At 37.9% G+C, this 24,298-nt stretch overlaps 2 protein-coding genes across 2 annotated transcripts in view; both read right to left on the bottom strand.

Moving 5' to 3' along the window:
* Positions 1 to 158, bottom strand: part of LOC130425005 (inactive tyrosine-protein kinase transmembrane receptor ROR1-like) — a 26,641-nt gene extending 26,483 nt beyond the window's left edge. The window contains 1 exon segment of the mRNA XM_056751035.1: positions 124 to 158. Within this exon segment, the coding sequence (XP_056607013.1) occupies positions 124 to 158 (35 nt within the window).
* Positions 159 to 1,199: 1,041 nt separating this feature from the next.
* Positions 1,200 to 24,298, bottom strand: part of LOC130424656 (ribonucleoprotein PTB-binding 2-like) — a 44,455-nt gene continuing 21,356 nt past the window's right edge. Inside the window, exons 4-10 of the mRNA XM_056750490.1 lie at positions 11,931 to 12,122; positions 8,711 to 8,831; positions 7,506 to 7,588; positions 7,214 to 7,312; positions 5,920 to 6,031; positions 4,087 to 4,388; positions 1,200 to 1,259 (exon numbers count right to left, since the gene is read on the bottom strand). Of these exons, the coding sequence (XP_056606468.1) occupies positions 1,215 to 1,259; positions 4,087 to 4,388; positions 5,920 to 6,031; positions 7,214 to 7,312; positions 7,506 to 7,588; positions 8,711 to 8,831; positions 11,931 to 12,122 (954 nt within the window). The 3' untranslated portion in view covers positions 1,200 to 1,214. The remainder of the gene's footprint in view (positions 1,260 to 4,086; positions 4,389 to 5,919; positions 6,032 to 7,213; positions 7,313 to 7,505; positions 7,589 to 8,710; positions 8,832 to 11,930; positions 12,123 to 24,298) is intronic.

Genomic DNA, 24,298 nt, shown 5'->3' with positions numbered 1-24,298 from the left:
GCCGTGTGTCTTCCATGTAGCTCCGCCCCCTCGTCTCTCTGTCTAGCGTCCCATTAGTGTTTCATCTCCCTCACCTGTCTATGCCTCTTCCCGCTAGTCGCACTCATTGTTAAATCTTGTCACCTGCCCGTCCCGATCCCTTTGTTATCGCTCCTCATTAGTTTCCCCTTATTTACTGTCCCAGATTCCCTTGCTGTTGGTCGGTTCATTGTACTTACTAGTTACTCCGTGTTAATACTTCGTGTTCGTTATTACCTGTTGCTACTTCGTGTCTGGATTACCTTGTTCCTGCTTCCCTTGTGTTTGGATTTATTATTTAGATTATCCTGAACTTTGTTTTGCCCCCTCGTGGGAAGTTTTCTGTTTGTCAGTATTGTTTAGTTTCTTGTTTGCCCCATCTGTGCCTTAATAAATATTGTTTAACCCCTTCACTTCTGCCTGCATCTGGGTTCTGTCCGACCGGACGTGACAGTTTTAGAATGCCATTTAGGTTTATCTCAGATAGATAAACTATAATAATGGAGCAGCATGAATACACACTCCTATTTGTGCATATCTTGTTAAAGGGATAGTTCACCCAAAATAAAAAGATCTGTAATGATTTAATCACCCTCATGTTGTTACAAACCTGTATATAACTTTCTTCTGCGGAACACAAAGAAGATATTTTGAGAAATGTGACTTTGTGTCCATACATTGGAAGTCAATGGGGTCGATGTCTGCAGTACTGTATTTACCTGTGTATATTGCTGAGCGTATTGTTGAGTGTATTCAGCAGGTGTGGTCTCTGCACTATATTGAGTTGGCAGGGGGCAGGACTGCGCTGTACGTCCCACTGTGAGTCTGAACGGTCTGAGGTTTACTGTTGCAGGGTGCTGTAAGAGACACACGCACAAAGACATGCTGATGTAAATCAAGGCCTTGTCAGGGACACCCATTTAGAATATTTCACACATATTATCTTCTCTGCTGGTGTGGGCTGCAGTGTTGCGGTCTAGCTGTGCCCTTGAACAGGAACACAGAGAGACAGTCGAACAGTTTGCAGTCATACACTGCGAACATTATGGTTGCAAATCAAAAGCTGACAGAAAACACAGTCCAAGGTCTGCGAGGACGTGAGTCATCGTCTGTTTGTGCCGCACTTACCTTGTAATACCACTCCGGGAAGCACACTAGCCAGGTTTAGATAGGGGTTGGAAGGCAACTTGACTTCTTTAGGGAGGGTCTCCTAATAGAGATGTCTGACAATTGGATTGAGTCTATAAAGAGAGAGGTCAAGAATGATCAAGATTGAAAGTAAGAGAGAAGACCTATTAATGGGATAGTTTAATAAAAAAAATAAAAAATATTTGATCATTTATTTACCCTTATGTCATCCCAAACCTGTATGGCTTTCTTTCTTCTGCGGAACACAAATGAAGGTATTTTGAAGAATGTTGGTAAACAAACAACATTGACTTCCATTGTATGGACACAACCGCTGAGACATTTCTCAAATATCTTCGTTTGTGTTCCACTGAAGAAAGGGACCTACACAGGTTTTGGTGAACAAGAGTGAAAAAACATTAAGAAATATTTTCAAATAATAAAACTCAGGCAATAAGAGGGCGGGACTTAATTTTACCTGTTGGATTTCCTGGACTATGAAAAATGGCCTTTGATATTATTGGTTAATACATTTTTCTTAACACACAGAAATGGGTTTTCTTAACACACAGAAATATTTTTTTTGTAGAATAACATGCTCTCGTAAATTGTTCAAGTTCATTCACACTTTGAGTTCAGTTAAATGTCAATTCTAATAACGTTGTATTGCACAGTCGGCAAAAATCACATTTCTCAAGGTCACAACTTTAAGCTCTTGAAAAGTTTCTGAACATTATATTTCTTTATTATAAACTTTATTTATAATTGCTACTTTGATGCAATGTCTGACCCCACAGACGACCACTGCAAATGCTTCTATGTGAGGTTTTTACAAAATCGTTTTGTGTGCTTTAGGACAGCGATTGGCCACAGATGCTGTCGACACAGCCTAATCTGCACTGTACCGTGAAAACTCCTTTAAAGCATCTTCACGTTTCCACGGGATTCAGATAGCGATTCAGGAAAAGGGATGATGTGGAAAAGTACTGGCACAGAGTCTGCCGTTCTTTTCTAATAGAAGTGGAACAGAAGACAGCTCTCTATTAGCCTTTGCAGGGTAATGCAGTGAGTAATCAGAGCCTGCAGGCACTAGCGCTCTGTCATTACAGTCCAGAACTCAGTCAGGAGTCTGTATTAAGTTCTGCTTGCTGACTGAGAGTGCTGTTTCTCAATGCAGATTCCTACAGATGGGAACAATGGCGGCAGCTTTAATGCGTTGCTTACCACCGGCTAAACACAACAAAATATGAGTCATGAATTAAGAGCTGTTCCTAGAGAACAACACAGGGACATCATACAAGAGTTTGTGTGTGTGTGTGTGTGTTAAACAGGTCACAACCATGATGAAAGCAGCTAACAATGGACACATACACATGAATAGCTCATCCAAAACTTGGCACATCAATAATTTATGCCAGCTTTCACGTTATTGTGTCTAAACGCAAACGGTTTTATATATTTCAAACTTATTCAATTTTATAAATCACAATATATCACATTTTAATTATACATTTTTGCTGGAAATTAAGTTGCAAAATTGCAGTTAATACAAATGAAATATTATTTGTATAAATGATTTCTAATACCACTAGAACAACTAGCTTAACAAATTCCTCAATTAAAGGTCCAGTGTATATATCTTAGCGGCATATAGTGGTGAGGTTGTGAAGTGCAACCAACGGCTCTCTCCCCCAATCCCCCTCCTTTTTGAAGCACTACGGTGGCTGACACAGACCAAAGATGTTGCGTTTTTTCTATTTTTCCAAAGGAGATAATGTATTTACAAAATGCTCTCTGTAGAGCAAGTTTTTCCGTTTAGGACAAAGATACAAATACAAGCAATACGACAAATATTAACAATTAAAGGGGCTATTCAACGGTGTTTCATGCATTCTGATTTCTTTACAGTTTTAAAAGTGCTGTCTTCTCATGCTTAACATGGTCAACTTGTCAAAAAAACGAGTTGTGCATATTCCCTAGTATTTCTGCCCTCCAGTGATCGTACAGGTTTCGGAAAGTTTTTTCCGAACATATAAAACTGTTTCGTAACAATTTTTCTTAGTCCCTTATTGGACAATTCCAAGATCTGCAGATGTCACTTTAACTTGTGTTTACTGAATTTGGGTGATGAATGTTAGTTCAGCTAACCACCCCCCCCCCGGAATGCACTGTATGCTTTTGGAAATAATTGTACAGCTGTATCTATCTTTTTTATAAATGTGATCAAACTAAATACTCAAGATTAATATGTTTTTATTTGATGATTTATTTGTGTAAGTGTGAACGCTGCCACTCAAAACCCTGGTTCGCATCAAACAAGCGCAAGAGACCACTGAAAAGATGGGTCTCGGACCGCTTTTAAACGAACTCTGGCGTGGTTCGACTTAAATATACCAAAAACTGGAAGTGATAACAAGATACGACCCGAAAATCAAGTTGTTTGGTAACATAAAAGGAGTGTTTATTAGATCTGTGTTTGCGCATGTAACAGAGGAATTCCTGGCGCCGTTTTGACTGCTTTAAACATGAGGTCTTCGTGAGTTAGCGGCTTGCTAAAAATAACGTCATAGCAGGTAAAACTCAGCACACAGCAACGTTTAAATGTCTGGTGAGTTCCATTTTAAAATATAAATCATAAAAGCTGTCCAATCACGTTGCGACTTTACACGTAAACTGTTAGGTTCGATATCTTTAGATTCGCTGTTAAAATGCCAGTCTGAACGCTAACAACTAAAATATTTTTTTCGTTTTGGGTTCTGACCAAAACAACCAAGAGACCGAACTACAAATATGAACCTACCCGAATTGAAATCTGAAAATATTTTTTCAATTTAGTCTTAAGGAGAAGAAAATTAAAAAGCAACGTAACAATATAGGTTAAAGCATCCTAATTGAATAAGAAACAAAAAAATAATGAAATAAACAAAGAACCAGGCTTACTGTAACACAAGAGCTAGTCTGTGGACTAGTGCTGTGATGGTTGGTCAGAGGTTTGTGCGTCGTGTTACCCAGCAATGGACCCAGACTCGCTGTGTTCATTCCAGGGAGGAAGTTTTGCATCTGGCTTTGGGCGCATACAGAACCCCCTGTCATTCCTGGAGGTGTGGGCTGTTTTTCCAGTGCAATGGGTGCTGTCGGGACTCCGTTCTGCTCAGATGTGGAATTTCCATGTGAGCGACCAGATATTCCAGGCCCTAGGCTCGCTCCCTGGGATGTGACTGGAGAAGAGTCCTGACCCAACTCTACAACAACGAGAACATCAGTGGCATTGTACTTTATGTGATCATATATTACAGTGTCTTACGGTCTGGACCGGACACAGGGTGACCATTTTCTTTTCATGCCGTCTTTCAAGTCAATGTACAAGACTAACTTCAAACATGAATGAATGAAGATTGGTTGGTTTTATTAACCAGCAAATCCCCCAATTTCAGGATGCCCTCCCACAACAAGGTACATGTTTTACACAATGCATTGCGACATAGGTGCTATTTTTAACCATTTTTACATTCCATGTGGACAGACAAACAGCTCGTGTCTAGTATCTTGTCAAGTTGCCGCTGGTTAGTACAAGGTCTTAGACAGTCCAGTACATTTTGGTGGTAAAAAAATCCTGGATTTCATTGCATGCGACAACTGGGATTTAAACTGGCTACAAAAATAATCCTCTGAAGAATTCACTGATGAAGGCTGAAATATTTTGGTTTAATCTGAGGATTTGTCCTTCAGGATCAGGGCTGATTTGATATTGCTTGGTTTTAAAATTGATGATGTTAACTAAAAGAAAGAACAGTATATTTAGAATAAATGAACTATTCTAAGCACATAAATAATATATAAATAATATATTTGACTCATCATAGTATTGAGACAAAAGATATGATGGTTACTTGTAGAAGTGTTGAGTCAAGAAATGTCATCATTTTGATAAAATAAAGAGAAAAAGCAAACAAAATCGGAAAATGAGGGGACGTTTATTAAGAACCGGTGCTATGTCGTGCTTGTGAAAACATTCCTAGTTTACTTTATGTATTCCCATAGATTTGTACAGATTAGCGGCTGCATTATTGGCTGTTTCTATGGGCCACTATACATAGGTCGTGCTCATACTGGACGGTTCAAGGTTCTCCAATCCCAAAAATCATTTTGATCTTCTTTTTAAACTGTTGTTGGAGGTTGTTTTTCCATAGGTTATAGGTGGAAGGATTTGTTCCTTAATCTTAAAGTAAGATGATATTAAAGTAGTGTTTTTTGTATATGGGCTAAGGTCATTGATCTAGTTGCACAGATCTGGCAACCCTTGACAGCTGTTTGTAAACACTTGAGAGCTACTAGGGTTAGTATGGTTTAAAAAACTTTAAATATTGAGTACAGATATACACATTATCGTATAATACATAATACACATTCCTACTTATTTTTCAGCAAGATCTATCTGCATTTCTGCAACCAGAGGCTGCAGTGTTGTCGCAACTTGACTATTCTCACCTAACTGTAACACCTGCATAGCACTGAAATGCAAATAGAAAGGACCCTGCACACAAACACACTCTTCAAAGTCTCCGTTGCTTTGATGAAAGCCTATATCATACTTTGCACACACACACCTTCTATATAAGAGCACAAAAGGAAAATAAATACTGATTGAAGTGCTTGATGCCTCCAGCAGCTCATAATAGAGCATTCAAACAGTTGGAATATTTGCATTGCAAATGTCTTTCCCCACAGCGGCGTTTGTGACCTCACGTCTGAGGCTGTGGCGAGCAGGCTCACCTGTGGGAGAATCTCCCAGCAACCCCTTCCCCAGAGGAACCTGTGCAGGAGCTCGAAGACCCAGAACTTTCTGCAGGAGCAGCCGGGAGGGATCGCCCAACAGACCAGGGACCTGAGAGAGAAATGAAAGGATAGGGTAAGATGAGGCTTGCAATGAATACATTTGTGTGTATTTATTGAAAAGAGAGAGATTATGAGCTAAAACAAAGCACATGATCATCAGTCAGAGTCCAAAAGTTCATTTTTTTAGACCTGGGTAGATTGAAAAAATGTACGAGCCATAAACATGTACTGACCATGAAACTGTATTTTCATTTTTTCAATAATAAACAACACTGTTGCTACTACAACTACATTTTTTCCTTAGCAAAATGGTCGTATCTGTGACAAACAGCACAGGTTATAATTTCTCTGGAAATGAGTCGATCTCCATCCCTTGTTAAAACTGCACTTGTCAAAAATCTACAAAAAATTTTGCATTTGGTTTTTCATGTTTGGTTGGTTAATGTGAAAAAAAACTTTGGCATTCAGAATAAACTTCTGTTCATAACATTCCCACAGTCTCTACAAGAAGCATTACTCGCTCGATTCTTGAGTAGGCGGTTTGTATGTTTTCGTGCAGTTCGATTAAAACTCATTATTATGTTGAGGTTATTAACAAAATTACTGATCAACTCGCATTCGTTGCAGGGGAAGTGTTCTTTTTTTGACCTTTTCAACCATGCTCAACAAGACAATCTTGCACGCACACACAGACATTAATGGAGATTTATGACAAGTTTGTACAGTAATGTGGCAATTCCAGCGTTACGGACGTGACATTTTCAATCAGAACTTGAAATATAAATGCTTGGAGATGCTTAAATGTTTTTATCAATATATGGAATCATCTTATTTTGTTGATCTAAACCCCTGATGATAGAATTCAGACATCAAAAATATCACAAGTTTTCTATTTTAAAAGAGACAAAATTTCATGCATTATGGGTGTGACAAAAAAGCACGCACGTTTTTAAGAGAAAACAGACTTTGTAGGATTTCTGTGAATTAAAATGGGCAAACAAGAAGCAATAATACCCATTTACAGAACGGATGACTTTTCATAGAACTATAGTTCTAATACTGCTTTATAAAATAAAAACAAATAATGCTTTTCTGAAAAAAGCTGCTGTTTTCTCATTTAATGCAGGCCTAAAATATCCTCACAGAAAGAACTTAAATCACACACTGATGCAGTGATGTTTTGGTAATGGGCACACAAGACTGACACGCACAAATACACACACACCCTTACATTAGAAATGTGCTTGTCTTTAATCTGTAAGAGCTGCTGTTGAGCCATCTGCATGTGGAGAAGATTCTGTAGAACAAGACCATTACCTAGAATGGCACTCTGCATGTGAGACAGAGAGAGACAAAGAGAGAGAGAGATGTGGTCACAGCAGTTGCTTTTGTTAATGTAGTAGTATCTTGCTTCAACCATAGGCATTTGTGCCACATGAACACACAAAACCCACGGGAAGTAAAATTGGCTATAGTTAAAAAAACACCCGTCCACACAACGCCATCTTGAAAGAAAGAAGTACCTGCTGTGCTTTTCCTAACTGAAGCAGAGCTGCAGTGAGCGGTGGACGCAGGAACGGGAGATTGTGAGGTCGGCCAAACTTTCCTGGGGAGAAACCAGCAAATAAACCAAGGCAGAACATGTGATCACAAACGATCCAAAACGAACCCTTAGAGGAAAAGAAAGGGGGAGTCTAATGCACACGGCTCAACATTCCCTCATACCAAAATTTCAGATTTGGCTAATGGCAAGTTGCTACGGAATAGGTACAGAGGTTGAACGTTTAATCATGCGCTATATTTAGTGTCGTAATTGTGTGTTCTCTTTAAGCTCCGGCCTCCACTTCTTCCTCATCTCATTTATTCTTCCACCCAATGAAAAGTTCATTTTAATATATGATTAGGCCTTCATCAAGAGAAAAATCTGCTCCGAGCTGGTGATCACCGCTCAATGGACCACACACACACGCATGTGCAAACATACAAGGGATATTTCATTTCAACTTCAGGAGATATGATCGGATTGGTTCTGAGTACTTTTAGAAAAGTATTCATGAATATTCAAGAAAGTGTGTGTGCGTAATGAGTAAAGAGGCATTTACAATGCCTATCCGTTAACTCCTACTTTTTCAAGAAATATTGCGGTGTTTATTGTAAAGACTTTATAAATGTGGGTCCATCTCTTTTTAATGTGTGTACCCTCATAACCTTCAGTTAAAATCTGAAAATGTACTTCCGTCCTACAGTGACTTTCCATCTCAAACGATGTATATTAGAAGGCTCCTCCCCTTTAACTGCTCCCGGTTCAATTTCAAAACGCAATAGCTCTTTTTATACTTCCAATCAATTCGAAGAGAAAGACTAAGGCACGCCCACTATTTTTCTATTTCGAAATTCCGTTTCACTCACAAATGTGTCGAACCACGGAAGTAGAAATAATCGTAATTTCCCGGTTCTCAGGGACAATAAAAGTCATTTTCTATGTGTGCGTATGTGGTCCTGGTAAAATGTCCCAAGAAAGATGATGATAGCTTTTTTTTTTATCTTGTGGGGATCAAATCAAAGTTAAAAAATTAAAAATGTATAAACATTTATTTGAAAATGGTTTTGGGGTACCGTAAGGGTAAGGAATATACAGCTTGTACAGTATAAAAATCATTATGTTTATGGAAAGTCCCCATAAACATGGAAACGCAACATGTGTGTAATAGATATATAAGAAAGATACCTCCACGTTTGCCTGTAGGGTAGGGTCTCATAAGAACTTGGAGAGCAGCAGGATTGGTCATGCTATTAAGGAACTGGGCCAGATTGGGTTCTGGCAGCAAACCTTTCTTATTGCTCAACATCTACAAGAGACACAAACACGACCAAGATTAAAAACATCAATTTGTTTTCAAATAACTGCCATGTCTACTGTGATATGATAAACTTTCCGAAGAAGATTACCGCAGTATTCCTGCTACTTTCCTCAAGCATTAAAACTGAATATCACTTTTCCTATTTCATGTGGACTTTTATTGCATATTTAAAAAACAAAACATTTAGCCATGTCTAACATTTTAATACCAGTAACACAAAAATCGCAAAACTACTATAAAATGAACAGTAATGAATATTACACAAAGTGTTTCAGGCTCAGTTTCTTGGCACACATGAACACATATCCCACCAATTACAGTTATCACCGCCCAGAAACAGTTTTCTCTTCACAATTTTATGTCCTGTTAAATGTTTATCTGGGATGTTTATGGCCCGGCTGTGAGTGAGCATGTGTGTGTATCTGCTGGCAATGGGGAGATGCTTGCAGACATGTTGAACTCTCATTGGATCTCTGATGTCTGTCAGAGGTGTGGGTGCATTCACCACACTCCATCTCCATCTGCTGACTACTATTCCTCCACCCACACGCTGTGGTGCTTTCATGCCGTAATGGACGAATCCAAGAATGTAACCAGCTATTCAGGACTGATGGCGATAATTTAGGAATCAACCATTGAAAAGCCTGTATCAGTGGAGCGTGAATATAATTACAGCTCTGGGTGAATCAGCATCCAGGTGGAGTATACAGAGAGTGTGTGTTTGAGGATGGAAAAGAGCAGAGCCATCTCCCATCATGCTTCTGCAGCAAGAGATGGATTAGCTCAGATTCTGATATGTGCTTTCAAATATCCATAAGCTGCTGCTTAAAGGCTTTCTTTTCTCTACCGTAAACTGAATCTACACATTCATTAACTAAACATACATTGAAACTACATCTGATGGTTTAATGTGTGTTACAGTTTTGTACATGTATTTAACTGATAGATCGGGTTCTGGATGGGATGTAATGATACACTCAGCTAACGATTTGACATATTTATATTTACATTTAGTCATTTGGCAGACGCTTTTATCCAAAGCGACTTACAGTGCACTTATTACAGGGACAATCCCCCTGGAGCAACATGGAGTAAAGTGTCTTGCTCAAGGACACACTGGTGGTGGCTGCTGGGATCGAACCAGCAACCTTTGATTTACCAGTTCAGTGGTTTAACCCACTAGACCACCATCTCACTGTTACATATTGTGTAATACTGGGCTAAGAATGTGATTATTAACTGAAATTCAAATGACAGATTTGCCAACTTGGTTGTTGAAATATAACTTTTATAGGGTTAAAGGGATAGTTCATCCAAAAACGAAAAATCTTTCATCATTTACTCAACCTCAGGTTGTAATAAATGTAAATGAACAGAGAGAAATATATTTGGAAGAATGTTCAGTTCAGTTCTGGGATATCATCCACTATCATAGTAGGAAAACCTTTGTTCTGTTGGACTTTTGGAAAACAAATAGTTCACGGGCACCTTTGACTACCGTTTAATTCTTCCTGCTATGGTAGTCAATGATGTCCCGGAACTGAAAATCACTAACATTCTTCCATATATATTTCTTAATGTTTTTTGGAACAGAGTAATTTATACAGGTATAAAATTACATGAGTGTGAGTAAATGATTGAATTTTCCTTCTTGGATGAACTATCCCTTTAACAACATTCAAGGTGGAATTGAAACTTCTGTATGTAAATTATAGGGTTGAGATGATATCTGAATCCCACTCCAAGATTATTGTAGTTTGTGGCCAAACGAACTAATATATTATTGATATATCTGTTGCAAGTTGATTCACAAATAATAATGCTATCAATCAAATCAATCAATAATTTGGTTAAATTGATATCATACGTGTAACATTACAACATTATCGATAATCATGGTTTTTAATATCAAGGTTAATGTCAACACCAGTATATTATTGAACCTCTAATGTAAATGAATGATAATTTGATAAAATCTGTAAGTATTTTTATTTTATTTTACATAAAATGTAATTTAATCAAGGAATTAGAAAAGCTAAATCCAAAAACATTACAAAACAAACAAACATTATATTTTACACAGATGTGTTGGCGGCTAAGCCAATGGAATTAACCAGATGTAATATCTTTAAAAAACATTTTGTGATTTTTTGTATCGCAATAGTTAGTGCTATAATCAATACACCTCTATTCCTGAATGCAGATTGTTCAGCTATAACCTCTCAGTCAATGTCAATGACTACATCTTCTAATGAAAAAATGCTACTCAAATAACGTTTTAACAAACATCCGTGTCCTTAAAATATACTGTTAGGAGTCTCGAGTGCCTTATTACTTGAATAAACATGCTGAACAAACTTTATCAATGTTCATTCGTAAGAGGCAAAGCAAATCCAGTCAGCCTTGAATATTACTGAATAATAACCAGCAGGCAAGTATCCTTGGCGTTTCGCATGAGTTCCCAGAGCGTTGGCTACTGAGAAGAGCTAGTGCAGACACCTGCTAGACCCCAAGCAGAACTAAATTTATGTCTACACTCACACGAAAGCAAAAGAACTGAAGGGAAGGCTTGTGGCCTCACAGTCTGTCTGTGAGTGGTGCAGTTGTATAAAATAAAGTGATGCTTGTGGCTCTAAGGGGTGGACTTCCTGACAAATGTCAGATTGCATTTGCTCTATTTGGCTGGATATTTTCTGAGGCTAAAACAGAAAGGAAGACAGAAAGTCGAAAGAAGTCCAAATTGAAAGATCGGTTTTCACAAGTCTATGTATACTGGTTAGTTCTGAACCAGTGTCATCTTGACACTGGTTAACGCTCAATGTTTTCTGTATGATGCTCATGTTTCCGTCAGCTGGTTTTATGTAGACCTGTCCGGCAAGTTGAAAATAGCCCTGTGGTTTATTTCAGGCCTCGGAAATGCAGCGGAGGTCTGGAGATGTTTGAAACAGCAGGGTTCCTATGAATACTGTAATTAAACTGTCAAAGCCGCAGTTTCACACATGCACGTGTGTGCGCGGTGATGCGTGCACGTTAATATGTACGAAACTCTGGTTTCTTGCTGTTTCACGATAAAGAAAATGTTCTTACCACGCCCTGAGCAGCGATGAGGGCAGCAAGCGTGCTGCGTCCAGAGGTCCCTGGAGGACAGAGACACAGCCGTATCTCCTGACCCTGGATCAGCTGCCTGTCCATCTCCAGCAGAACGGCTTCGGCCTGCTCCGCCCTCTCATACTCAACGACACCGAAACCCCGTACTGGACTCCCCTCATCTTGAGCCAGCTATAGCAAACACACACAAAAAAATGGTGTTTAGAGCTCAAATCTGGGTGTACACCACTACATTTACATTTTCTTATTTTTGTGATGCATCTTTTTTCGAAAAATAAATGTACTTTCCTTTTTATATATACATTTGGCACTGATTCGTTCTTAGTGTCCTGCAGTTTCGCATTTTGCTGCATAGCTTAGTTCAAGTTTGGTGACCACCAACCTGCGAATTCGTGTTACATGAATGCGTGAGACCAATAGAAGTTTAAAACGTCTCAATGTGAACGAATTTCGTACGCTCAAAGTCTAGTGTGACGACGGAATTACAGTGCATTAAATCCATGCATTTGTTATTAATCAGTATGTGTAACTTTTGTGTTGCCTATTGAAAATGATAGCTATATCCACAGATATGAGATACCAACTTCGGTCTATCAAACATCAGCTCCATTGGGCTGTGCTGAGCCTTAAGGAACACATTTCTTTCTGTCTTTCGGCTTTGATTTGTGCAACGCCTGCAACCTTCTGGTGTGATTCATGATTTTTAAGTTATAAAAGCCTATTTGCATACTAATAGGCTCTATTTGATATTAGTATTGAAATTGGAGTTTAATTATTGAGCATTGTTCTTGGGAAAACTTCTTATATATTCATACAGTGGGGTTAAAAATGCTTCCGATTTGCATACTTATAATTAAATATGATTTGTAATTAATTTTATTACCATAACAATATCTATTTCAGTCCAAATTTTAACTGAAAAATGTATCAGAATTCTTAACAAGCATTTGTTTCTGTGACTTGTGTCTCCCTTTTGCTTTAATGACAGCTGGCACAGACTCAAAAACTATGTGGAAAACCTGAGGATCCGTGTTATCCCAGTATGATTTGAGAAGGTTCCAAAAGCATCTTGTGTGCTTTAACAGAATGAATAAATCTTACCCTTTGAGCAAAGAAGTTAATGGATCACTGTCACAAATGTGCTATTTTGATTAGTGACGTAGGAACGAAACGTTTCCTATTCGTTGTATATCATAATCTGAATCTTTGCATTAATGGAGTTGTCAATTATTGAGTAATTACATTAAAAATCTGTTTTAAAAATAATCTCCTTAAGGTACCAGATGCACAACAACAAGTTTATAAATATAATTTATGAATTGGGCTGTCAGGTAAGATTTTATGGGAAATGTCAGTTTGATAAATAATAAAAAAGAAAAGTCTGTTTAACTATAGTTTTAGTACACCTTACAATGTAATGACAAATCTATCATTGGTTAATGTAATGTCAGAATCATGACAGAACCTCTTGTTTCATGTGGAGAGAGGCATTTTGACCCTCTTGCCTTTCACTTTTCTCTCTCAGGTCACGTCGCTGTTCCCACCCTCTCGTTTCCTTATTGTAACTGTTAATGATTTCATGCCCACACCATTTCCCTCTTGATTTTAATCCTTTATAATGCCCTCTTGTCTATTGTCCTGTGCTTGCTCATTTTGATTGTTTAACCATTGGATGTTTGAGTGTTTGCCTTGCCTTGTTCGTCTTGCCCTGTTTTGTCATCATCACCTGTTAGATTACCTTGCCCCTTGGATGTTTATTGTTATCAAGTCGTGTCTTAGTATTTTTAAGTAATTATATATATCCTGTCTCTATTGTTTTCGCCCCCTTGAGGGAAGTCTTTCTTTTTGTATTATACTATCTTAGTTCGTTTCCCTTCGTTGGTGTTTTGTTATATTTATAAAAGTCTTTGTGTTCCCCTTCACTAACGCTGCCTGCAATTGGGTTCTCTTCCTTGACATTCAAGACAGGTTTTCCTTGTGGTTACTATGATCTTACTAGTACAATTAAAATTGTTATAAATACTGGACAAGAAATACTATAATATCTATAACTGTCCGTAACTATATAACTATACTATATACATTTTCGAGAAATGATTAAATGTAAGTCTTCTAGTTTTGTCACATATAGAGATGACGAGGCCTATTACAGTTATTAAATAAATAAATACATAATCGCAATTATGTCAGATATCCACAATTATTGTAAATCCTTAGAAAACTAGGGTGATTTGCAGCATTTTACATCCACCGTCCTTGATCTGCACTCATTATTACGTTCGAATGACATTTGAGTTGTATCAGATTTGCAATTTTTGTGTTTATGAGCTTATTAAAGTGATTCCAGATTTGCTGCATCTACGCAGCATGACGACTTCATCCTCATATCTCAGTCTTTTCTGTCACTATATGGGGAATGTTACTAGATATTTACAGAATTTTTCTTAATGTATCTACTTTCTATTAATTGAATAAATTAATTGTGATTCATTGTTATGATTTTGAAAGCCTTTAAAGAGCCAATTAATCACCCTTATCGCAATTTATAATTAGACAATTAATTGTGAGCCAAATTTCATAATCGTGACAGCCTAAGGATGACATGTTTTATTAGTCCAGATGTGTCCAGATCTAAAATTAGACATCTCTGAGGGAATGTGCAGAGTTCCTAGGAGGCAAGTCAAATCCTTGTTTATAACTCCGGAGCAAAATATTCGTCTTTCCTTGGGCACCTGTGTGAACTGTAAACTCGAGAGGAACCTGCAATGAGATCAACTGCTTAAAAGTTTTTAGGAATAATCTTTTCTAATATGAAATGAAACAAAATAAATTTTTTAATTTAAAGGTTGTTTTTGCAGAAACCATACTGAATGACTGGGGCTAAATGTCTCTGACAATGACAAAATGTAACGTAGTAAAAAAATGATCGCAGTGGTCATCAATCGACTATCGCATACATGTAATACCCGTTATATTATCAGCCAAGGACAAAAAAGAAGGAAGACTGCATGCGCCCCCGCCCAACCCCAATCCCCCCCCAAAATAGTCTTTAATGTTACTAATTAAAGTTACATGATTCACTTAGCAACACAAAACAGGCCATTTTTTACTAGTTATTACTACCCAATTCTGACTGCAATTTTGGAAATATCAGTTCAAATGTTTATTAGGTTAACAGTCACATAAACAATATTAAATAAAATAGGTCGATGCTTTGTGCAAATATTTTATGCTAATCTCAAATAAGATGACACCCCTTGAGTAGTTTATATTAGCCCTACTTTTATTTTATTATATTCAGCTATAACTCATTAAACAATAATTGAACACGTAAAGTAAAGGATCCCGTGGCCTAAAGAGACTTCCATACACAGCCACTACATGGCGCATCTACATCATTCATACATGCATGTTTTAGTTCATCAAAAATTCTAGGTAAAAAAATACGAGAATCCGTATTTATACGGAAAAATCACATCCCTGCAAACTAACGATCGAAGACTAGAGATTTTGGGCTAGAATCATAGGAATTGTACAGGATCCTAAAATTGGTCTCAGATGTTCAAATCATGGCCAACATTGTGTGCACCCGGCTTAACACTTTGCTGGCTCCTATTCATACAGTTTCAAAACTACATTTAAAAAACTGTAATTTTACAGAATTTTACAGAAATACAGTCCAAATCCATCAAATTATAGAAAAAAAGACATTTACAAGAAAATTTGTCATTTTAAGTGAAAAAGACAGTTAGGGGCTGTGTCCACCGATGCGTTTCTGCCGGCGTTCTGCGTTTTTTTTTTCCAATTGTTTATATCGGAAATGCCGCGTTTCATGAAAATCGTGAGCAGCGGGTCTTTTTTCCCACCCTGAGCACCGGCGTTTGGTCAGGCGCCCCGAGCTGAAAAAGTGCTCAGCTTGGAGCAGAACGCTCAGCTCATATGCGCATAGAGCAGGTGTTTTAGCTCAGTGGACACACCCACTTACGGTATTTCTGCTGACCTGGCTGCCAAAACTTTTTGTTTTTATTTAAATAAAAACTACATTTTTATCTACAGTGGACCGTACCAATGGTTTTAGACAGCCACTGCTCTGTATACAGGAAGCTTGTTTACTGCTTCATTTACATAAATGATTTGATGTTCTGTGGATCATTGTTTCATCCAGCACGATGAGCTCGTCTAGACTTTAAGTTTTCGCCCACACTCATTCTATTAAGTCCGAAGGATCACACAGATGTGACTCGGGCACCATTATTATTGTTGTGTAGTGTCTGCAGTAAGTGTATTGCCTTTGTTGTTCTCTGGTTTGAGCACAGCCTGAAAGCAATAATAATATGTTTACATCATGTAGAATGTCAATATGGTATCCACCCATGAAGTGGAGAGCCACACGGTATAAAAGCTGAATAAAAAACAACCCTTTATTAAACATTAACAATATTTCTCCATTGCATTCTTATTTCTTTACTACTAAAACTTGTATAACTAGACACAAAAATTCGGACCCTTTAAACATTCAGAGGAAAGGTGATTTCCTGTAACACTGAACATGCACGCAACCCTCCTTGCAAATAGGCTACAAACTCTCAAATGCCCATTACAATTACCAGCCTGCGTTTTTAAATCTCAATCTTTACGAGAGATCACGCAGGTAATCAGCAACATTCACACAAAATAAACACACACACACTCCAGATGTGTTTTGAGGTGCAGCCTTTCATCTATGTGCGTCACTTCTTTGAAATGCCCCCTGGAGAGACCAGCGGTCCTTCATCAAAACATCTTCACCAACTGTCAGGAACTGATCAGTGGAAAGAACTCATCTACCTCTTTCTCCACACGTATGTTCTCCCGTCTCCTGTGTTCTTTTCAGATTGATTCACTGATCAGTTCAGATGATTTGATGAAATGTATAAAGCCCACGCTTTGAATTGTTAGTCACTTGGTCAGCACAGTGCATTGTGCTTTAGAACAAAGGACGATGTTAGCGGCCACGGTTGTGTAAATAATTTAAGGTCAGTACATAATTTATCTCACGTGTATCATGGAATTTAGTTACAAATATGTCTAGAGAGAAAGAGAGAGATCAGGTGAAGGATAAGTCGAGTGTTTTTAAGAAGAAACTGGGTGAAACTAATCAGCTATTGGCACTTTTTCCAATGGAAATGAGACCCCTCAGGGAACACAGAATGAGAGAGAGGGAGATTGGGCAAGTACGTGAATGAATGGATAATGTATTGGTGAGAGAGCAAAAGATGGAAGAGTGTACCAGAAGAGGATGCCGAAATAATCAACTGTAAGCGGAAGATATGAAGACAGGCTGATTAAAGGACAGACGCGTGAATAGAACCTCTTACAATTCTGAACCCTACTGTATGCACACAACAGGGTGAGACTGTAGGAAACTGTAAAATGTGCTACAGTGGCCTGGATATTTCTTTCACACTGTCACACACATAGCATACGCCCTTGGCAGTAATAAGTGGTGCGGTATGTCTCGGAGGAACCCGGGCTTATCTGTGCCAGTTATAATGCAGTCAGGACAGTCTATGTAAAAGTCTAAATATAGGGAAGGAAAAGCATTTGTCATTTGGATATGTGTCAAACTGTTGTGTGTGGTGTGTGCGTGTTTGAACACTAAGCGGCAACAATACACCATTCTCAGCACCGACTTGAATCTAGGAAATTGTATTGCTCGTTGGTTGCTCTTTATTAGCTCAGGAGTCTGCACATTTAGGTAGCAACATTGTCTCAGACGTTACTGTAATATTCTCGTATTTGTTATATAGTTCTAATATTCCATAGGAAAATAAAAAAATACATATTTTAGAATTCATAGGACTGTAATGCTATGTTCACACAAAACGCGAATTAAGCGATTTGCGCAAGTAAATTACATACAAAGTCAATGTAAAGACGCAAATAGACGCAACATTATGCCAGGCGACACTAATAACGCATATTGGGTGGTACGATGGCCGAGAACGCGAAATAAAGAGCGAGGAAAACAATGCTTCCCGTTTGATGTGAACACCACATAAGAATTACTAAATAATCTTCAGACTTATTTATATTATGTGAGGTTTTTATTTACATTATGCGAGGTTTATTATCTACGCTGTGCTCATTTTGGGCTTTTTTAAAGGTTTTTCTACAAAGTCAAATGGAATGCAAAAACGTTGAAGCTCAATATCTCTAAACTACTCAGACTGCATGACAGAAACTTATAATTCCAAAGCGATTAATTATTCACACATTTATTAGACAAAATGGGGGATCTGTAGTTCGTACAGTAACCCTACATCCACAATCACTTACTGAAGACAATTTTTAAGTTTGCGAGGATCAGTTTGAACAAGCAAATTCCAAACTTGCCTCATATAAAAGATGACAATACCATTCTCATATCTGAGTTTTACTTTGGGTGGTGAGAACTTTACAGTGTTTACAGTGTTGGTCACTTGATAGTTATTTTCAGGATTTTCACATTTCTGAATAATATGTGTTCTTCATTGAAAAAAATTATATTAGTGACAATTATATGGTGAAACAAGCAACCTGTAAAATTTCACGGATGATAGACGATGCCACAGGTGAAAGGTTTAATAATAAAAAAGGTGAAGTTTGTGAGTTGTTACACCAATAATAGCCCTAAGCAATCTCTTAGCACTAAGGGGATTTTTCACCAAGTGTCACTGATGTGTTTAGTAAGAAACTTATAAAATTTCAGTGAACCGATAGCACTATGCACTGCAAAATCAAATTTTATAACCTTACTTCATGCAATTGTGCAAACTTGTAGCCTTGATTCAATTAAGTAACCTTAACTAAACGGTATTAAAAAAATAACGTTGAACTTACTACTTTTCTTTCTCAAATTTACTTAAATGAATTAAGTGGAAATGACAAAATTTTGCCTGTAATTTTATTTTAACTATACTCAATTCTTTCAGTACATAGTACTTTCAGTACTTTTTGGTCGTCGACGTATGGTGTTTGAATAATTAGACTCACGTTGTTGGTAGGGATGGGCATTTAAAGCAAAAATTATATTCGAAGATCGATGAGAACTATTCAAAAATTCGCAAGAAATTCGCACCCCTCCCCCACATGGACGCATTTACAGTATTACACACAAACAGACGGAGAGAGAGAGAACATTTACGCTTTAAATCCGTATGACGGCACACTGCTTTATGTTTTATGGAATAGGCAATCTTACATCAAGCAATACATTATAATAACGTGCTGAAACATTAATATATTAACAACCGAATGATGGCACTTATTAACAGTACATCGATCAGAATCAACTGCTCATAATGCTAAGACATTTCCTTGTAAAATATGAGCATGCACATTTATACCAACTAAAACACAGTGCGATTGATCAAAGAAAATATATTAAAGCCATAAAGATTTTAGACCAGACTTAACACGCGTTAAAACATATTAACCGAATGACGTCATTTATTAACAGTTCAGAGCGATTTCATGAATTAAAAGCTCAAAAGGCTTCAGTTTCTATTGTCATGAAAAAGTTTCGGCAGTCTGGCAGTGATGGTTTTTCTAGACGGAACAGTAAACTCGGGCTGTACAAACTCCATAAGATTTTTAAAACCCTCTCCTCCGACAAAGCCGATCGGAAGCATATCCTTAGCGATCATCTTGCTAGTTAGAGCCGTTATTTGCTCCGCCCGTCTGGCATCCAAATTGGTTGTTCTGACCATAAACTAGCAACTGATTGCTGACCTGTGGATGGACCTGCTTGCTGCTTCGCCCTGAAATGATTGTGCATCGTAGTTGTTGATCCATGATAAGTCAGCTTTGCATTCCAGAGTTTGCACTGCACTTTATTCTCATTCATTTTATTAAAGGACCCCACACAGAACACATTTTTGACATCGTCTCAATTTATCATTTCCGTTATGTCACGGGGGTCTACAGTGTGCGTAACTTCGTTACCAATTCTTGAGGGAAAATGTTTTCCTCTACCGTCCCTTGATTGACAGCCTTTAGGTTTTACGTGCGTCATTATTGGCAGCGCCACCCTTTGGTTACATGAACGCGTTACACGTAAAAACACGGCAAGTTTTTTAAGATCGCACACACTATTCGAAATTCTAGAGTTAAATATACTACTCGAAATTCGTGACTCATCCCTAGTTGTTGGTGTAATCCTATGTGCACCCTTAAGCGGTATGCCGATGTTTCCTATGGAGCCGGATGTAGCAGAGCTGGCTGAGATTTTAGCGGAAGTAGGTCATCGATTTATATGCATATACCCCATTGTACTGACACCTAATAGACATTTACATTTACGCATTTGGCAGACGCTTATATCCAAAGCGACTTAAATTACATTAACCTATACATTTTCACATAGGTATTTGCAATCCCCTAGGATCGATCCCACAACCTTGCGTTGTTAAAGTGATGCTCTTACCGCTGAGCTACAGAAAATAGAAAACACTTTATTATAAAATTAATTGTCAGCCAAGTTTCACAATAGGAATAATTATAATAGCCCAACTTAATAATGAATTCATATTGACCTTAAGAAATGTAATTTAGAAAGCTCAACATAGATGTCCGAGCAGATACGAGCAGTCTGAGCATTGTTGAGACCTATACTGAAACATTCCTAGTCACATTGTAGATTACTATGGCAAAGGAGAGAAATCTCTGAAGCAGGAGACAAAAAATACCCTCCATTATTCCTGTTCTAATACAGACAGACACACAAACACACATGCAAAAACATCTAAAGATGAGAAGAAATCAGTCACATTAACCAGAATTTCTACGCTAGTTTGTCTAGTATATTTCGTTGGTGCTGGTCTAGCTGGTCAACCACCAGCATTCTATCCTGGCGACCACCATCCAAAACACACAGTATGCCAGTAACCAAACATGCTTTTTCAATTTTTTCAGCAGAGACCATACAGGCAGACAAGTAACTTCATTCAGGATTCATAAATTTGATAAAAGTATTTTCACACAGAAATTGTGTGTTCGTACGACATATACAGTAATGTAAAATGAGACTTTTATGACAAATAGTGCATAAAAATTCAATAAACCTGCTGGATGAACAAAAGTTCGAACAGCTCTTTCTCTCTTTCTGCCTGTGTATGTGTAATGCACTGTTCTCTGGCAAAACAGATAGCAGCTGTCACAATTGTGGGTTCTGCAGGGCACTTGACACCTATCTAATACAATAATGACACTCCACCGGTTTCCTCCTTTATGCCTTTTAATGTACAAAGCAGTACTGTCGGGAGAGTGTGGTCTGGCTGTAGGGTGCCGATGTCTGTATGTTATGCCGCTGTGGATGAATGCAGTCAGACTCAACAACCCCTAACCATTACTGACCTCAAGACAGGGAAATCAATATAGCTACTGCCTCCTGTTTAAACACAAACACACAACAGTATACCTGATACAGTAAAGCACTTGATCAAAAGAAAAGTTTTGAGTCTAGACGTCTACATGGCGTGTTCCCTCTGGCTCAGAAATGTTCGTTTTCCTATAGTATATAGCTGACCTTTGAGGGTGATACAGAGAACCCAGATGGATTCTAGGGAAGGGGAACTGAACAGTATCGATATAAGAGTGATGTCAAGGCACTTAAATACAGTAAAAACACTCCTATGTTATATGCTATAAGAGTAAAATATTGGGATAACTGTAAAGGCACTTCTCAGAAATGTGGTTGAGATATGTGCTATTTTGTTCTTTAAGGTGATGCATGCATGAAAAAATGAGGGATGCTTGCCCATATAAAACTGGTGGCAATATCTCCTTGATATTCAGGGGGCGACCGCACCTGCTAGACGTACATCAGCTTATAATACCAGCCTGGACGTAAAATAACTACATATTTATAGCTTATCCCTATTGCATCGTCTAGGTGTAGCATACGTGTGAGACAAAATATATACATAGTCATAAAGGTAGGTGTTAGGTGTAAATGAGAGGTCTTGACTCGTTTCCTTGGAGAAAATTAAAATAGTTACTTCAATTTAAACAATAGTACAGCTAATACCGGCTACATGATCAGTGGGATTTCCGGTGTGAAAAAGTAATGAGGAAGTCATTTAGATATAGTGTATGAAGACAGATATTATTTTTTGTCATCTATATGTTGGTTGTAGTAAATGTACTCTTGTAACCATAGTAGGAAGTCAATGAGGGCATCGTCTGTGTTCAGTCATAGTTTTATACGGTGAAACAGGTTTGCAAGGCTGGGTTCAGCTAGCTGTAAGGGCTGCATAAGGTTTACAACCAAGTTTAAACATTTTTTTAACACATTTTTTCAGATGATCCAACCGCCCTCTGCGCCTAGATGAGGTACTCTCATGATACTGTATGTTTGTACATGGCTCCTAAGTCTCCATCATGCTTATATGACATTCTGGAAACAAGACTGATGTTACAGGATTCCCAAGCATTCCTATTGACTTGTATTGCCATTGTTTAAAAAAAACGTAAGTCAAGCCGTGGGTCTGAAATCTTCCCTATTTTATATCAGAATCTAACAAATCTATAGGCAAACAGTATCCTAAAAGAGCTGAGAGCGTGAGGACTGAAAATATTCGTTAAAAATATTCACGTTTTGCAAAAATGAATCTCAAGAACATATTAAAATAATAAACCCTTTAAAATGTAAAATTATAATGAACAGAAACTGTCAAATAGTCTGAAATGTGCAAAAAAGTTCATCCAAATTATGGGACGGTTTTGGGAGATGTTTCAAATTTTAGCCCAAATAAGCTTTTCTTGTCAAAAACAGCACACATTTGTTTTACACTTACGTACAGAACACCAAAACACAAATAACATTCTGGTAACAATAAATCTAGTTCACCCCAAGCTTCTGTCATCACTTATTAAACCTCATGTCATTCAAAAATGAAAAAAGTACAATATTACTCATTCTTCTGTGTAACACAAAAAATATATTTTGAGAAATGTCTCCGTATTTTTGTGCCCATACAATGGACGTCAATGCGATCCAGTATTGTTTGGTTACCAACAATCTTCAAAATATCTTCTTTTGTGTTCAGCAGAATAAATAAAGTCATACAGGTCTAGAAGGGCTTGAGGTGAGTAATAAAATAATTCTTAGGTGAACTATTTCTTAAATGACAAGTTATTCAGGCATCTGATTTCACCTGCCGTTTAATAGTCACAAGCCAAATTGTGCAGGCTTGAGGAGGTAACCGTAGCAACTGTACACATTTCCACCACATCTAATATCTGTTCTAATATCTAATGCCTATTTACATGGGAATAATATTATCACAGGACCTCTGTGTTTGTCAAAATATGGTAGGTAATTTGTGGGGGAATTTTTACGTTACAAATTACATACATGGCCGATTCGCATGGGATTAAGATCACAGACAATCTCTGCAATTATTACAAATGACCAGAGGTCCCCAGGCAATACTAATCCCGTGTGAATAGGGCTTTAGACTGCCTGAATAGCGTCATGTAAATGCAATTATCCTGGCCTTAAGCTTAAATCAAACCCCCGACCACCACCATTGCAAATTATATACAATTTCATAAACCAGTAGCATTCATTTTACTTGCCCTGAACATCGAAAAACGACGCTGGAGGGATACCCTGCATGTTAAAAAGTTAGGCAAAGGGCGTAAATATGTGAGAAGGCGGAAGAGAGAATGTGTTGATTTAAAAAAAATCCTAAAAATATAATATCACCAAATGACTTAAGACTGAGTTAAATAATCTAACTGCGTGCAGCATTAAAAAATATGTGGATTGTGGTTTCCTTGATAAATCCCCCTAAAGCCCCCCCCCAGTTTTAACGAAACTCGCACGCTGGGTTAATCTCTTCACTTCTTGTCCACCTAAGTCTATGAGGAAGCTTCAAGACTACGTCCGTCCAGTTGTCAGCATTTGCATTGAGCCCGAACCCCACAACATGTCACAGAAGACCCGGGTCAGAACATGCCACTCACCAACACGCTGAGTCATCTAATAACATAACTGCTGTCATTCTCAAGAGCGTCTCAAAGGCACATTAGAGAAGGGAGGGAGTGGTGAGAGAGATGACGTGGGAGGCGACATGTGGCAAAGAAAGAGGGAGATGCATTTTGGAACCCATTTAATGGAGCTGACATTTCTTAACATGCCTAACAGCTGACACTGCCAACAAAAATACCGGAGTTATGCCACTTTATATCTCACCAAAGTGTCTTTGAGAATGCAAGCCTGCTCCTACTGTAGCTGGACCTGACCTGGTCAACTCATTCAATGTGAACTATAATGAAATTATGCCGACTTTAAATTCAATTCCGTTTTCCCTTTTTCTGTT

Source organism: Triplophysa dalaica, chromosome 6, assembly GCF_015846415.1.
Source record: "Triplophysa dalaica isolate WHDGS20190420 chromosome 6, ASM1584641v1, whole genome shotgun sequence".
Taxonomy (NCBI): domain Eukaryota; kingdom Metazoa; phylum Chordata; class Actinopteri; order Cypriniformes; family Nemacheilidae; genus Triplophysa; species Triplophysa dalaica.
This window is presented reverse-complemented; position numbering and strand designations above follow the sequence as displayed.